The sequence below is a fragment of the Cibotium barometz genome, chromosome 57 (genome assembly GCF_041138505.1).
Source record: "Cibotium barometz isolate CiBa-2024 chromosome 57, ASM4113850v1, whole genome shotgun sequence".
Classification (NCBI taxonomy): Eukaryota; Viridiplantae; Streptophyta; class Polypodiopsida; order Cyatheales; family Cibotiaceae; genus Cibotium; species Cibotium barometz.
Genome location: NC_141102.1, coordinates 38858055 through 38872298, shown reverse-complemented (window position 1 = coordinate 38872298; position 14244 = coordinate 38858055). Strand labels below are relative to the sequence as shown.

The 14244-nt window shown below is 46.8% G+C and overlaps 1 protein-coding gene across 1 annotated transcript; it reads left to right on the top strand.

The window, feature by feature from the left end:
* The first annotated feature begins 1421 nt into the window (after positions 1-1421).
* Positions 1422-3913, top strand: LOC147606729 (pentatricopeptide repeat-containing protein At2g33680-like). The gene is made up of 2 exons (XM_086791999.1): positions 1422-3692; positions 3818-3913. The coding sequence occupies exon 1, from the start codon at positions 1591-1593 to the stop codon at positions 3478-3480; it is 1890 nt and encodes a 629-aa protein (XP_086648125.1). The 5' UTR covers positions 1422-1590; the 3' UTR covers positions 3481-3692; positions 3818-3913.
* The last annotated feature ends 10331 nt before the right edge of the window (positions 3914-14244 follow it).

Genomic DNA, 14244 nt, shown 5'->3' with positions numbered 1-14244 from the left:
AAGTTTTCCACTTTCTTGTAGCAATTGTTGGCTAGCCACCACTGACAATCTGACCTTCTTCGTACCTCTCCGGATGGTGATCTTATCTACATCCCAATCTTGCTTTATCTGTGCTTGCTGTGCTGCCGGAGCCATGCTCTGCCCAATAACATCCAGTAGGCACCTTTGATGGCCTCCTATACAAGCCCAATTTTGGAAGAAATAACTAATTATAGCTCCAAGGGCTAATTTTGATGAACACATCTTTAAATACCCACATGAGAAAGCGAAGCCTCTCATGTTGGGGCAGGGGAGATTGAACCCAATGTTTGTGTGGTTTTGTATCTTCTACTTATGTTTGGTATATGCTTATCTTGAGTTATATGACTATCTTGTTCATAGTTTATTGATTCAATCCTTATCTTGGAAGAGAGTGTGGCTATTTCAAGTCTCCATGTATTAAGATCCTTGACATCTATCTTTTATTAATTGTCAGCAAAGTTGGATCTATAAGGCTACCTGCTATGTGCTTCATTATCCAAGGAGGAGAGTTACTCGAGTGTAGAGCTCAAATCTTTATTTTGGGCACTCTAGGGTGTGGGCACACTTACTCTAAGTGTGGACACACCAAATTTGTATATAAGTCAATTTCCTCTCATGATACAGCATACTCTCCCATTAATCTATTGAGCGTACACTCTCCCATTAATCTATTGAGCTCTTGCCGCCTTTCTTAAGCTTATACATGCTTATTCTAAACCCTCTTATTATTTGCTTCTACACATGCTTACTTACTTGCTTATGCGAGGGAGTGAGAATTATTATTATTCTAAAGCCTCTTATTATTTGCTTCTACACACGTTTGCTTACTTGCTTATGCTTATTATTTGCTTCTACAGATGCTTACTTACTTGCTTATGTGAGGGAGTGAGAATTAGAAGAGTAGAGAGTGTGAGAAGGGCTCTTCACCAACCCCTCTTCAAGCCTCTTATTATTTGCTTCTACACATGCTTGCTTACTTGCTTATGCTTATTATTTGCTTCTACACATGCTTACTTACTTGCTTATGTGAGGGAGTGAGAATTACACATGCTTATTTGCTTGCTTATGTGAAGGAGCGAGAATTAGAAGAGTAAAGAGTGTGAGAAGGGCTCTTCACCAACCCCTCTTCCTTTGAATTTGGTGCAGTTTGAGCGGCTCTAGAACCCATGGAGACTCTCCAAGCGTGACAACTATGGAGGGAGAAGTGGCAAACCAAGCTCTTGGGTGGAACTACAAGTTCCACTTGGGCGACACTGGACGACATACAAGCACAAAGGAAAGTGGCTTCTATCCGCTTGGAGTTAGGCTTTCCACATGACCTCCTATCATCTACACCACCATTGTTTGAAATAACTGAGAAGTATGAAGAGAATGGTTGCTCAAATTAGTTTGATGTAAGGTTCATAGAAGGGCCGTTACTGTTTTGCCTTTGACCCAACAATTCAGTCTCCGAGCTCTATAGCTCCAGAGCTAACTGGACTCACCCCCGTCACAGAGGGTTGGATGGGGGAAATGGCACGGGTCGTCAGCACAGGATTCAAGGTCTTGCGAGTCCCAAGGATGCTCTAGATGAAGGGGCTTTCTACCACCCCCGATAGCCTCTCTGCGCTATCCAAGAACCTTCTTGAAGAGGGGCCTATTCATGACACACTCCAGACCGTGTATCATATGCATCAGAAAGGGCTTCCTGTCTCCGCTGTGATATTTAGTCGTCTCTTGCAGCGATGCATCAGCAAGGATTATCTGGAATTGGGCAGAAAGCTGCACCGCCTCATCTTGAGAAGTGGAAGAAATACATACTTCTTTCTTGGGAACCATCTTATCCGCATGTTTGCCCTATGTGGGAGCTTGCCTGACGCTAAACGAGTGTTCAGTGGACTGCCCAGACCAAATGTGTATGCATGGGGTGCAATCATCTCGGCACACTCCAAGCTCGGACAAGATGATCAAGCTATTCAGCTCTTCCATCAGATGCAGCAGTCACGTGTGCGTCCAGATGGCCATGTATTTGTTGCCATTCTAAAAGCATGTTCCAATAAAGAAGATTTTGTAGAGGGCAGGCTTGTTCACGCTCAAGTCAGTTTCCATGGACTAGACTCCAACCTGCATGTTGGGAGCTCTCTCATCGACATGTATTTTAGATGTGGGAGCCTCGATGATGCATGCAACGTGTTTGACAGATTGCCAGAGCAAAATACTGTCACTTGGAGTGCGTTGATTTCCGGGCATGTCCTCCATGGATGTGGGGCAAAGGCTGTCAAGAACTTTCAGCAAATGCTGTGGGATGGCATTGAGCCAGACAAAGTCACACTTGTCAGCATGGTAAAAGCTAGTTCTGACATAGCAGACCTAGATCAGAGCATGCTCTTCCATTCTTACATCAATGAATGCAGGTTCGAGTCACACATCAACATTGGAAATGCTCTTGTTGACATGTACTCCAAATATGGAAGTCTGGAGAATGCTCGAAGAGTGTTTGATAGACTGTTAAATCGTGATGTGGTGACTTGGAGTTCAATAATTGCGGGCTATGCCCTTCATGAGCATGGTGAAGAGGCTCTCCTGCTCTATCAACAAATGCAACAAGAGGGTCTGGAGCCTAATTCAGTGACATTTGTCTGCCTCATAAGAGTGTGTTCCAGCATATCAGCCCTGCCTCGTGGTAAGCTGATTCATGGCCACATCATTCGCAGTAATTGCAGTCTAGATTTATTTGTCGGAAATGCCCTGGTTGATATGTATGCCAAATGCGGGAGTCCTCAGGATGCATACATTGTGTTCGCTGAGTTACCAAAAAGAGACTTGGTGACATGGAATGCTATGATAGCAGGATATGCAGAGTATGGTGATTATAAATTGGCAAAGCAACTCTATGAAGGAATGAGAGAGCAAGGCTTGAAACCGAATATTATAACGTTTCTTTGTCTTCTTGGTGCCTGCAGTCAGGAGGGACTAGTTGAGGAAGGTTGTGGTCTCTTCAATTCAATGAGAGAAGATCACCACATCGCACCTGCACTTGACCTTTATAGTTGTATGGTTGACATTCTTGGCCGTTCTGGATGCCTACTTGAGGCAAAAGACTTGCTTAAGACAATGCCATGCCAACCTAATACAGTGATGTGGATGTGTTTGCTTAGTCAGTGTAGAATGCACGGCAATGTGGACATGGGTCGACGCTGCTTTGAGTGTGTTGTTGCAGGTGATCATAGACATGCTTCTGGCTATGTGTTGATGTTGGACATGTATGCTAAGGCAGACATGTGGAAAGATGCACAAAACGTCAAAGAGCTCAGGGTTTCTACCAATTCTTGGAAGAGGCCAGGTGGAGCCTGTATTGACCTCGATAAGGAAGTGTACGGCTTTCTTATTGGAGACAAGAGCCACCCACAAAGTGCTGGCATCTATGCAGAGCTCAAGAGACTGCAGGTTCGAATGAAAGAAGAAGGTTATGTGCCATAATGCTGTAAAATCCCTATGTAGAGCGACTCTTGTGGACCTAGATCTTACGATCATTGGCCTGTTCTGATGCACAACAGCAGAACCTATGACTAGTCTAGGGACTTGCTCACTTGCTTGCCCTGCTAGATGATGCCAGCTTGTTGCCCACACAATGGGAGATGCTGAGGAACAAGGGGCCACTTTGAGTGTGGGAAAATGTACTCATGAGGTGGGTAAGATGCTGCTCTCTTGTCTCCCATCATGTAGTCAAGTGGTCAGGGAGCTGAAGTCCCAACGCGGAGGTTGTGAGGTCGCGTGCAAGAAAATAAATCACTTGGCCAATTTTTTTTTTTTGCAGTTTCTTAGTATTTGGACTATGAGAGAGTATCTGGAGCTCGATCTGAGGATTTTAGAACCTCCCTTTGAGGTTGATTTTGATTGCACAATAGGCGATGCTCGAGGAGCAGGAGATGCTATGGGAACTGTGGAAGAAGGTAACTTGGAGGCTTGCTCCGTTTGCCATTTCTAACAATCCTTCGTACCATGCCCAATGGTATGACAGAAAAAACATCGGTTTTTTACTGCGTCCTTAGTAGTATCTTTAGAAGACGAATTACCTTTTCCCGACTGCGATGCAGATTCCTGCTGCTGGCGTTTGGTACTAGATTGTGGTTGTGAAACTCGCGGCGGATGCTCGGGGAACTAGAACCTTTGACACACTTGTTGATACCATCAATGCATATTAAAACATTTAAACATGGCCACAGGCTTAACATATATCCATCATCACTTTGCATGAAACATAAAAGCTGGACAAAACATCCACAAATGTTGAAAGTGGAGCTTGCACGTGTGACACCGCATGGAGGCCGGAATGGGCCGACCCCCCCCCCCCCCACCCTCGGAGTTTTTTATTATTCATTTGATTTTTTTATGGGGAATGGTTTTCTTCCTCACTTGGCAATTCTGGAGATTCAAAAGGTACACTCCAGAGTCTCTTAAATTTTTGCATCAGGATCATTGATTTGGAGCTGGGGAAGTAACGTGCCATGTGATTGTTTTTATCAGGGAGCAATAAAGCTTCTCATGACAATATACAAAATAGAGTTTTAACATTTGTGGACACTTACCGACAGTGGAGAGGTAATTAGACTTTTCACCTATTTTTGCTCTTATTCAGAGCACAGATTGTATGTTGAAGTGATTGAACCAGGATTTTGTGGCATGGATGCAAGTGTGGATGTTTTACTTCGAAAATATTCTAAATATGCTATGATGACAATTTGCAAAATTGACTATTTGTTACAGTCTTTACTTTACGTTGCTATGGCTTTTAGCTTTTTGGCAGATAGTAGCTGATGATCTTCGAGCTTTTTTTTTTGGTTTGTTTTTTTTCCCTAGGTAAGTGATCCTTCTGTTAGTTGAAAACAGCAGCCATAGTTTAAGCGTACATTCTCAGAACCCTCATAAGAGGCAAAAAGAAAACAGGGAGGGTGGTTCCCTCTATGGCTGGCCGCACTCGGAGGGAAACTACCTTATAAGAAGAGAGGGGCGGGGGGGGCGGGGTTTGGGTGTGTGGGGAAGCCAAGTGATCTCACCGGCCTGATGATTGATCAGAGAGGAAGGGGCACCGGCACCATGTGCACAAAAAGGCCTCGTGCCATCTACGCATGCGATCCGATTTGTCCTGAAGCTTCCCCCACTGCCTGCGGAGGGAATGAATGATGGCAGTCCAAATGGAACGGATGGACTCGGCTAGAGGGGTGAGAGTGCCCTCAATTGTCTCGTTGCAACGGGCCCGCCATATGTGCCATGCAACTATGCTGCTGATGATCTCCCATCTCTGACTAGTCCTGGTAGACTAGGGCTTTAATGGTCTGTCGGGAGTGGGTATTGTATCAATCCTGCACTAAGAGAGTTGGAGAGCCTGTCTTTCTGCTAACTCCTCGTAGGAAAGAACGGGGCCGGTTAGTGCCCCACAAGTGATGGTACACGGCACGGACCATACCATTATGTAGAGGTGAAGGATCCTCTTCCAAACCTATGTGCTTTGGGACAGTCCCAAAGGTAGTCCTGCCTGTGTCTTGGTGGGATGGCTTCAATGCACACACTGTGTCGGCCGTCCTCCGATGGCCAAAACAAGTGCCGACGGTGAGGCTGCGGTGGGCTAACCTCCAAAGGAAGAGTGATCATCCTTGGCTGCTGATAGCTGTCCGATAGGTGCTTCCAAAAATCTTCAAGGAAGCGGGGAGAGATGCCCTGGGAGGCTGAGTGAGCTACCGCCGTTGGGGTACCATCGATCTCATGCATCTAGTTCCTAAGACCCCCATCCTCGCCATGTAGGGAAAGTGTAACTATTTGGCCCTCCGAGCTCTATTTCACATAATGGAACTCTTGCCCAGACACTAGACAGGTGGAGGAAGGCATGGGGACAGGGACCATAAGGTTTGCTCAAGAAAAAGCACCAAAAAGCAAAAAGTCAAACTAGGTTGACCACGAGCTAGGGGTATCATTGGGAAGAGGAGATTCTGGACCAAAAAGCTAAAAGCCATTTTCCAAAAGAAGCTCCAGGGCCAAAAAACAAGGCTCTGAAGTCAGAAATGCAAAGCTAAAGAACTTTGACAAAAGTTGAGTGAGATTTTATTATTGAAAAGCAAAAAGGGAAAAGCAAAGAGTAAAAAGGCAAAAACAAAGTAAAAGCATTGCTTTTGGCAAAAAGCAGGGACCTCCTCAAGTATAAAAAGGCTTGAACCTCTCTTATAGCATCATGAACGAGATTGTGGAGTATGTGAAATACATCTTCATCATTATCATCATCATCATCTTTGTTATGAAAGCCGTGGACATGTGAAGACCATCGATCAAGGCGAGGAGATCATCACTGAAGATTGAAACTCTCCATCAACCTCATCAACAGAGCAAGGTGCTCATCATCGTTAACATTATCTTCTTCACCCTAGCGTGGGGATTTTCTTCACTGCCACCTTGGCTGTGCCATCTTTTAGTGCTGTACCTGTGTGCAACCAGCTCTGCCTGACTGTGCCTCCACCACCAATGGAACCACGGCCGTGCTTGGGTTGCGCCACCATCTCTGCCTGACTGTGCCTCCACCACCAATGGAACCACGGCCGTGCTTGGGTTGCGCCACTTGAAGCGCCGCTTTGTGCCACTTACTGTGCCTGTTGCCAGCGCTGTCTGCTGACCAGCGCTGCTATCTGTACAACTGCTGCGCCTTCTACAGAGCTGCCAACAGACTTGCTGCTGGGCAGCCACGCCGTCACCTCCACTTGTTTCTGGACGTCAACTGCCGCCAAGTGCAGAGCGTGGCTGTCCCACTGCCTGGCCGTCTTTCAGCACCACCTGTAACTGGAGCAGCCGCCTGCTGTTTCTGTCTTCCATGCGCCAGCTATCGCAGCCGCCAGCACCAGCTCCTCATCACTGCCAGCACCTGCTACACCCGCCAGTTTGCGCTGCCTGGCTGCCACTTGTAGAGCAACACTGTCCACTATTGGCTGTCGCCTGTGTGAGCCCTAGAGCCGTCTGCTGCTACTTGGCCACCTTCAGAGAACTTGTGGGCTACCTGCCAACAGAATCACCGCCAGTGCCGCCGCTTGATGTGTTGGGACACTAACTGATTATACAGTGCTATCTCATGGTCCTACCTTGGTTCTAACACATCTGTACGACCTTTGTGGACTGTTTTCTACATTCTGTTTGGGCAACAAACTAGCAGTTGAAGCTTCATTGTATACACTTATCCCTTGCATACTTCATATGCAAACTTGGAGTTCTTTGGGACTTGGACTTGGATTTGGACTTGGACTTGGACTTGGACTTGGATCTAGACTTGGACTTGGACTTTGGACTTGGACCTGGACCTGGACCTGGACTTGGACTTGGACTTGGACCTGGTCTGGACCTGGTCTGGACCTGGACCTGGACCTGGACTTGGACTTGGGCTTGTATCTGGATTTGGACTTGGACTTGGACTTGGATTTGGATTTGGATCTAGACTTGGATTTGGATTCTGGATCTGGTACTAGCCCGGTGAGAAATTCTTGTGGGTGATCCTCGTGGTGAGCTCGGCATCAGAGATCTCATGTCACGACATTGACAACGGCTTGGGTATACTACATCGGCATATTTGTTTGCTTTTGTATTCATTGATGTGTTGATCCTGGCTAGTGTGCCCGTGGATTGTTCCTAAATAAAATTCCTGAGAGGGAGCGGGGCCTGTTCCCCGCTTAGTGTGATGTACTGTGCAAAGTTCCCTAGTCCCTTCTCAATCTCCCCCCCTCTCTCTATATCTTTATCTCTTGGATACGGGGTTGAGTTTGTCATGGCACACCCCGTTGGGCTTACAGAAAGTGGTTCGGTTCTCCGGGCTGAAGGGTCCTACCACTCCCACTTGCGTGGGTCCCACTGGACACGTCAGAGGTCGTCTGTCGCAAAGCCAAAGTCTCCAAGATCTGTCATGGGCCACCTTGGTCGGAGGAGGGTTAATGTGAAATTGGTGATCATGGAAACCGATAATCCTCGTGTGCTGAAGAGATCCACCGCTGAAATCCTCAATGGGGGAGAGGGTCAGCCGGCCTTGCGGGTCTATTGAAAAAATGACCCTCGTTTGAACCAAGGACTGCTAGGGGGATATCATGGTGAGTGAAAGAGGCTCACCACTCCGGGGGGCCTCGGAGGGGGGGGATCCCATAAAGGGATCTGCCAATTGGGGGGGATGGTTGAGTTGATGATTTGCTCTCGGCCTTGGATCCGAGTGAGGCGTCTGTCCTGTGTCATGGGGGTAGCCTCTTGAAGCTAGCCCACTCCCACAAAGATTGAGTGAGGCGTCTGTCCTAAACATGCAATGTGAGAGCGAGTGTCCAAGGGGTGGCCATTGGGCATCGTGAAGTGGGGGCTCCCAATCAACGGTTGGCAGAGTCTCTCCTCATTAGAAGTGGGAAGCAATTGGGTGAGGGTTGGCTTGAGGTGACCCCAAACTTTGAGCAAATTGGTTGCAAATTTGTCCTTGAAGGAGGAGCTGAGAGCTTCATCCACATGTTTAGAAGTAGGGGACAGGTTGCTGCTCTGGCGAGATCGATCCCCACCTGACATCCGAGATATCTGATTGGGTCGCCACTACGTATATCCATTGAAAAGACTTAATTGGACATGGGTGAGGATCCAACCCAAAACCACACAACTTGTGCCAGTTGATGTGCAGAGGTAAGGCCAATCAGAAGTCCCCTATTGCCTATGCATCTCTGAAGATTCCCCTCACTCTCCTGAGAGGTAGGTGGCTGTATCATCTGTAAACCCTGAGTCTAGAAGCTCCTCTTGGGATTTGATGGAGAGACAAAAACCGTGTAGCCGTGTCTCTTGAGCGGGCAAAAAAGTGCTCATCACCTCTACGACAAAAGAAAAAGAGGAAGGAGCGAGAGAACACCCTTGTGGAACTAATGTGATGATTGGAAATCTTTCCCTTGTGGCTCCTTGAATAAGGACTTGCTTGTGGACGGCGGAATAAAGTGTAGACTTTCGGGAGTCCCATTGGGCCCTCTAGGAAAGCCCAATCCACTTTGTTGTAGGCTTTCTTAAAATCCAAGAGCAACACTTCCATATTCTCCTAGCAGAAGGGGGCTGTGGCGGTTGCCTCGGTGGCGGCTAATTTCTTTGGTGGTGAGATTTTGTAGGTAGTGCCAATAAGGGTGATGGGGCGCCACTGATGGACCTCCAAATGGTCACCACCCTCTTTGGGAATTAAGTGAATGTGTCATGTGCATGATCAGTGCCATGTACCTTCTCAGGGCTAGTCCAGAGGAAGGCAACTAGAAAAAGACAGTTAGAACTAGAATTTAGTAGCACAGAATGCTATTGGCAGTATGGACTTGGAGGAAAAGGAAGGCTTGGAGAAGATGGTGCTGTCGGCTGCTTACAGAAGGTGGGCGGTTGGACCAAACTGAGGCGGCTGGATCAAATCTAGGGCAGCGCTGCGTTTTATGAATGGAAAAGCCAGGACTGCTGGCCGACTGCTGGTCGGCCAGTTCCCCAAGCAAAATAAAGGCCTATAAATAGGCCAAGAAGCTCCTCTTTCAATTCAATCCTCTAGGGATTGGGTCTCTAGGAGTCCCATAGGGGGACAGTTTTGGGTGTTGTTCACCTTTTAGATGAAGGCAGCCTAGGGCTGTGTAAGAGTACCTTTTTGTACTATATGAAGATACCTGAATTTTCAGCATTTCTCTCTCTACTCTCTCTCTATATCTACGTTTTGCATCAGCATGTTGCCAGTAGTGTTTAAGGCTGAAAGAAGGCTCCCAGAGCTTCCGCGTGTTACATTGGTATCAGAGCTTGCCGACTTTGTGAAATGACAGTGAGACAGAGTAGTTTGGAGAACAAGCCGGGCTTTCAGAGAAAAGGGTTGTGAGGGATGGATGGATTATAGAGGGACTTCGGAAAAAGATTTGGGATGATGACAGTCATCCAAGAGTAGGTTGGAATCCCGTCATCAAGTTTAGCAAAGGGGGATGTCATGTGCATGATCAATGCCATGTACCTTCTCAGCATGGTTAGTTAGTACGAAAGGTACGATACGGTACGGTACGATAAAATACGGTACTAATTGGTACCTTAAAATTTTTTGAGGTACGGTACGATATTAGTACGTTTTTTTTTTAAAATACTTCCTAAACTTAAAAATTGTAGTCAAGAAGTTACAAAATAGTAGAACCATGAACATAATGTCATCATGCCATTACAGTACAAAATTGCTACAAAAGGATAGGCCAAAAACTCATGGCATGGGCGACAGCCAACATGCGTACATACATGATACTACATACTACAATACATCATCGATGGGCTAGAAGGAGATAGATGCCCAATGCCTAGAGAGCTATAACATATCAAAAGTCTACATCATCACCAACATCTGCATGATCATCAACATGATCACTACTAGAGTGTCCATCAAGAGAGTTCTCTGAAGAGGACTCTTCGAAGGTGGACGAGACACTCTGGGGATCATTCTCGCTAAGTAGGTTGCCATCATCATCAAACAAAGGCTCTCTAGGCAGTGGGGTATCATCATGAGGGGGCAATGGAATATCATCATGAAGGCGGGGATTGGAGCTCGAGGATCCCCGCCTCACATATGTGCGAAGGCCACCCTTTGCCGATGCCGAAGGCGGAGGCCTATGAACTCCAACTGCTCGGGCCCCCGTCCATGCTGACTCCTGGTGCTGCGAGTATCTGCTGCCACAAGCTCACTATAGAGCTCCATGAAGATTGCCTCGTCCTCCTCATCAGGCAATATGATCGCTTGCCTAATATGGCAATGGCAAGTGCACACGCTGACAAACAGCTCCCTATAGGCTGCAAATGGCGATGAATGGCTCTCTAGAAGACTGAAATTGCTCCACACAACAGCAACAACAACAACAACAACAACGACGACGACGACCCCCAAAAAAAAAATCGTACGGTATCGTACGAATCCGTACGGTACCGTACCGTACAGCAAGTACGTACAATTTCAGTCGTACGACGTACGGAACTAAGCCTGCTTCTCAGGGCTAGTCCAGAGGAAGGCAACTAGTGTTTAGGGCTGAAAGAAGACTCCCAGAGCTTCCGCGTGTTACATTGGTATCAGAGCTAGACTCTAGTCCCGACTTTGTGAAATGACAGTGAGACAGAGTAGTTTGGAGAACAGGCCGGGCTTTCAGAGAAAAGGGTTGTCAGGGATGGATGGATGACAGAGGGACTTCGGGAAAAGATTTGGGATGATGACAGTCATCCAAGAGCAGGTTGGAATCCCGTCATCAAGTTTAGCAGAGGGGGATGTCATGTGCATGATCAATGCCATGTATCTTCTCAGGGTAGTCTTGAGGAAGGCAACCAGAAAAAGACAGTTAGAACCAGAATTTAGGAGCACAGAATGCTATTGGAGGTATGGACTTGGAGGAAAAGGAAGGCTTGGAGAAGATGGTGCTGTCGGCTGCTTACAGAAGGTGGGCGGCTGGACCAAACTGAGGCGGCTGGATCAAATCTAGGGCAGCGTTGCGTTTTATGAATGGAAAAGCCAGGACTGCTGGCCGACTGCTGGTCGGCCAGTTCCCCAAGCAAAATAAAGGCCTATAAATAGGCCAAGAAGCTCCTCTTTCAATTCATTCAATCCTCTAGGGATTGGGTCTCTAGGAGTCCCATAGGGGGACAGTTTTGGGTGTTGTTCACCTCATAGTTGTTTCTCGTACGCGTACGAACCTATTCGTACGTACGAGTCGTACGGTACGATACCGTACGAATTCGTACGATATCGTACGGTACGAGTTAGTTTTTTTTTTTCCCCCAAAATTTTCTTTTCCTTGAAAAAAATTTTCCAAATGCTTAAAAAAAATAGAAACCCTGCTTTACGAAGATCCCAAATGCTCGCAATACTTCGCAACTTTCGTGTCCACTCAGTATTCCATATGGGGTTGTGGAGAGACCTAAAAAATCTGGCGAGGTAGACTGGTAGTGTACACTTGATTGGTAGGATGAGAGAATCTTGCTATATCACTTGGGGATCCCTGGTATAGGTAGGCTAGACAATTAGATTCTCAAGTTATGCACAAGGGAGAACATTTGGACATGGCCATTTTGATCTAGAGAGGAGTCCCTAAACTTATCACCCTAGATGCACTCCTCGTATTTGTGCAAGGACGGTCCCTTAGTCATAAACGCTACACTGGGAGACCTTTGGTATTGCATTACCCATCCAGGTTCTTTTTTGGAGACAATCGGGAGATCCAACCGGGAGAGACACATATCCATGTACTGGTTTCTCAAGCACTGTAGACTCCTCCCCTCCCAACCTTCCCTCACATTCAAGCTTGAAGCTCCATAGCTTGTAAGTGTAAAAAATAAAAACCGTATTTTATCGTACCGTATCCCAAAATTTCATATCGTACCGAATATTCCCGTACGGTATCGTACTGTACCGTATCGTATTTTCGTACCGTGACAACTATGGTTCACCTTTTAGATGAAGGCAGCCTAGGGCTGTGTAAGAGTATCTTTTTGTACTATATGAAGATACCTGAATTTCCAGCGTTTCTATCTCTCTCTCTCTCTATATCTGCGTTTTGCATCAGCATGTTGCCAATAGTGTTTAGGGCTGAAAGAAGACTCCCAGAGCTTCCGCGTGTTACATTGGTATCAGAGCTTGACCGACTTTGTGAAATGACAGTGAGACAGAGTAGTTTGGAGAACAAGCCGGGCTTTCAGAGAAAAGGGTTGTCAGGGATGGATGGATGATAGAGGGACTTCGGAAAAAGATTTGGGATGATGACAGTCATCCAAGAGTAGGTTGGAATCCCGTCATCAAGTTTAGCAGAGGGGGATGTCATGTGCATGATCAATGCCATGTACCTTCTCAGGGCTAGTCCAGAGGAAGGCAACTAGAAAAAGACAGTTAGAACTAGAAGTTAGGAGCATAGAATGCTATTGGCAGTATGGGCTTGGAGGAAAAGGAAGGCTTGGAGAAGATGGTGCTGTCGGCTGCATACAGAAGGTGGGCGGCTGGATCAAATCTAGGACAGCGCTGCGTTTTATGAATGGAAAAGCCAGGACTGCTGGCCGAGTGCTGGTTGGCCAGTTCCCCAAGCAAAATAAAGGCCTATAAATAGGCCAAGAAGCTCCTCTTTCAATTCATTCAATCCTCTAGGGATTGGGTCTCTAGGAGTCCCATAGGGGGACAGTTTTGGGTGTTGTTCACCTTTTAGATGAAGGCAGCCTAGGGCTGTGTAAGAGTACCTTTTTGTACTATATGAAGATACTTGAATTTCCAGCATTTCTCTCTCTCTCTCTCTCTACTCTCTCTCTATATCTGCGTTGTGCATCAGCATGTTGCAAGTAGTGTTTAGGGCTGAAAGAAGACTCCCAGAGCTTCCGCGTGTTACATTGGTATCAGAGCTAGACTCTAGTCCCGACTTTGTGAAATGACAGTGAGATAGAGTAGTTTGGAGAATAGGCCGGGCTTTCAGAGAAAAGGGTTGTCAGGGATGGATGGATGACAGAGGGACTTCGGGAAAAGATTTGGGATGATGACAGTCATCCAAGAGCAGGTTGGAATCCCGTCATCAAGTTTAGCAGAGGGGGATGTCATGTGCATGATCAATGCCATGTATCTTCTCAGGGTAGTCTTGAGGAAGGCAACCAGAAAAAGACAGTTAGAACCAGAATTTAGGAGCACAGAATGCTATTGGAGGTATGGACTTGGAGGAAAAGGAAGGCTTGGAGAAGATGGTGCTGTCAGCTGCTTACAGAAGGTGGGCGGCTCGACCAAACTGACGCGGCTAGCCTATCCGAGGCGGCTGGATCAAATCTAGGGCAGCGTTGCGTTTTATGAATGGAAAAGCCAGGACTGCTGGCCGACTGGTCGGCCAGTTCCCCAAGCAAAATAAAGGCCTATAAATAGGCCAAGAAGCTCCTCTTTCAATTCATTCAATCCTCTAGGGATTGGGTCTCTAGGAGTCCCATAGGGGGACAGTTTTGGGTGTTGTTCACCTTTTAGATGAAGGCAGCCTAGGGCTTGTGTAAGAGTACCTTTTTGTACTATATGAAGATACCTGAATTTCCAGCATTTCTCTCTCTCTCTCTCTACTCTCTCTCTATATCTGCGTTTTGCATCAGCATGTTGCCAGTAGTGTTTAGGGCTGAAAGAAGACTCCCAGAGCTTCCGCGTGTTACATTGGTATCAGAGCTTGACTCTAGTCCGACTTTGTGAAATGACAGTGAGACAGAGTAGTTTGGAGA

Coding starts and splice junctions, on each gene's coding strand:
- LOC147606729 (XM_086791999.1), top strand. CDS start 1,591: ATGAAGGGGCTTTCTACCACCCCCGATAGCCTCTCTGCGCTATCCAAG.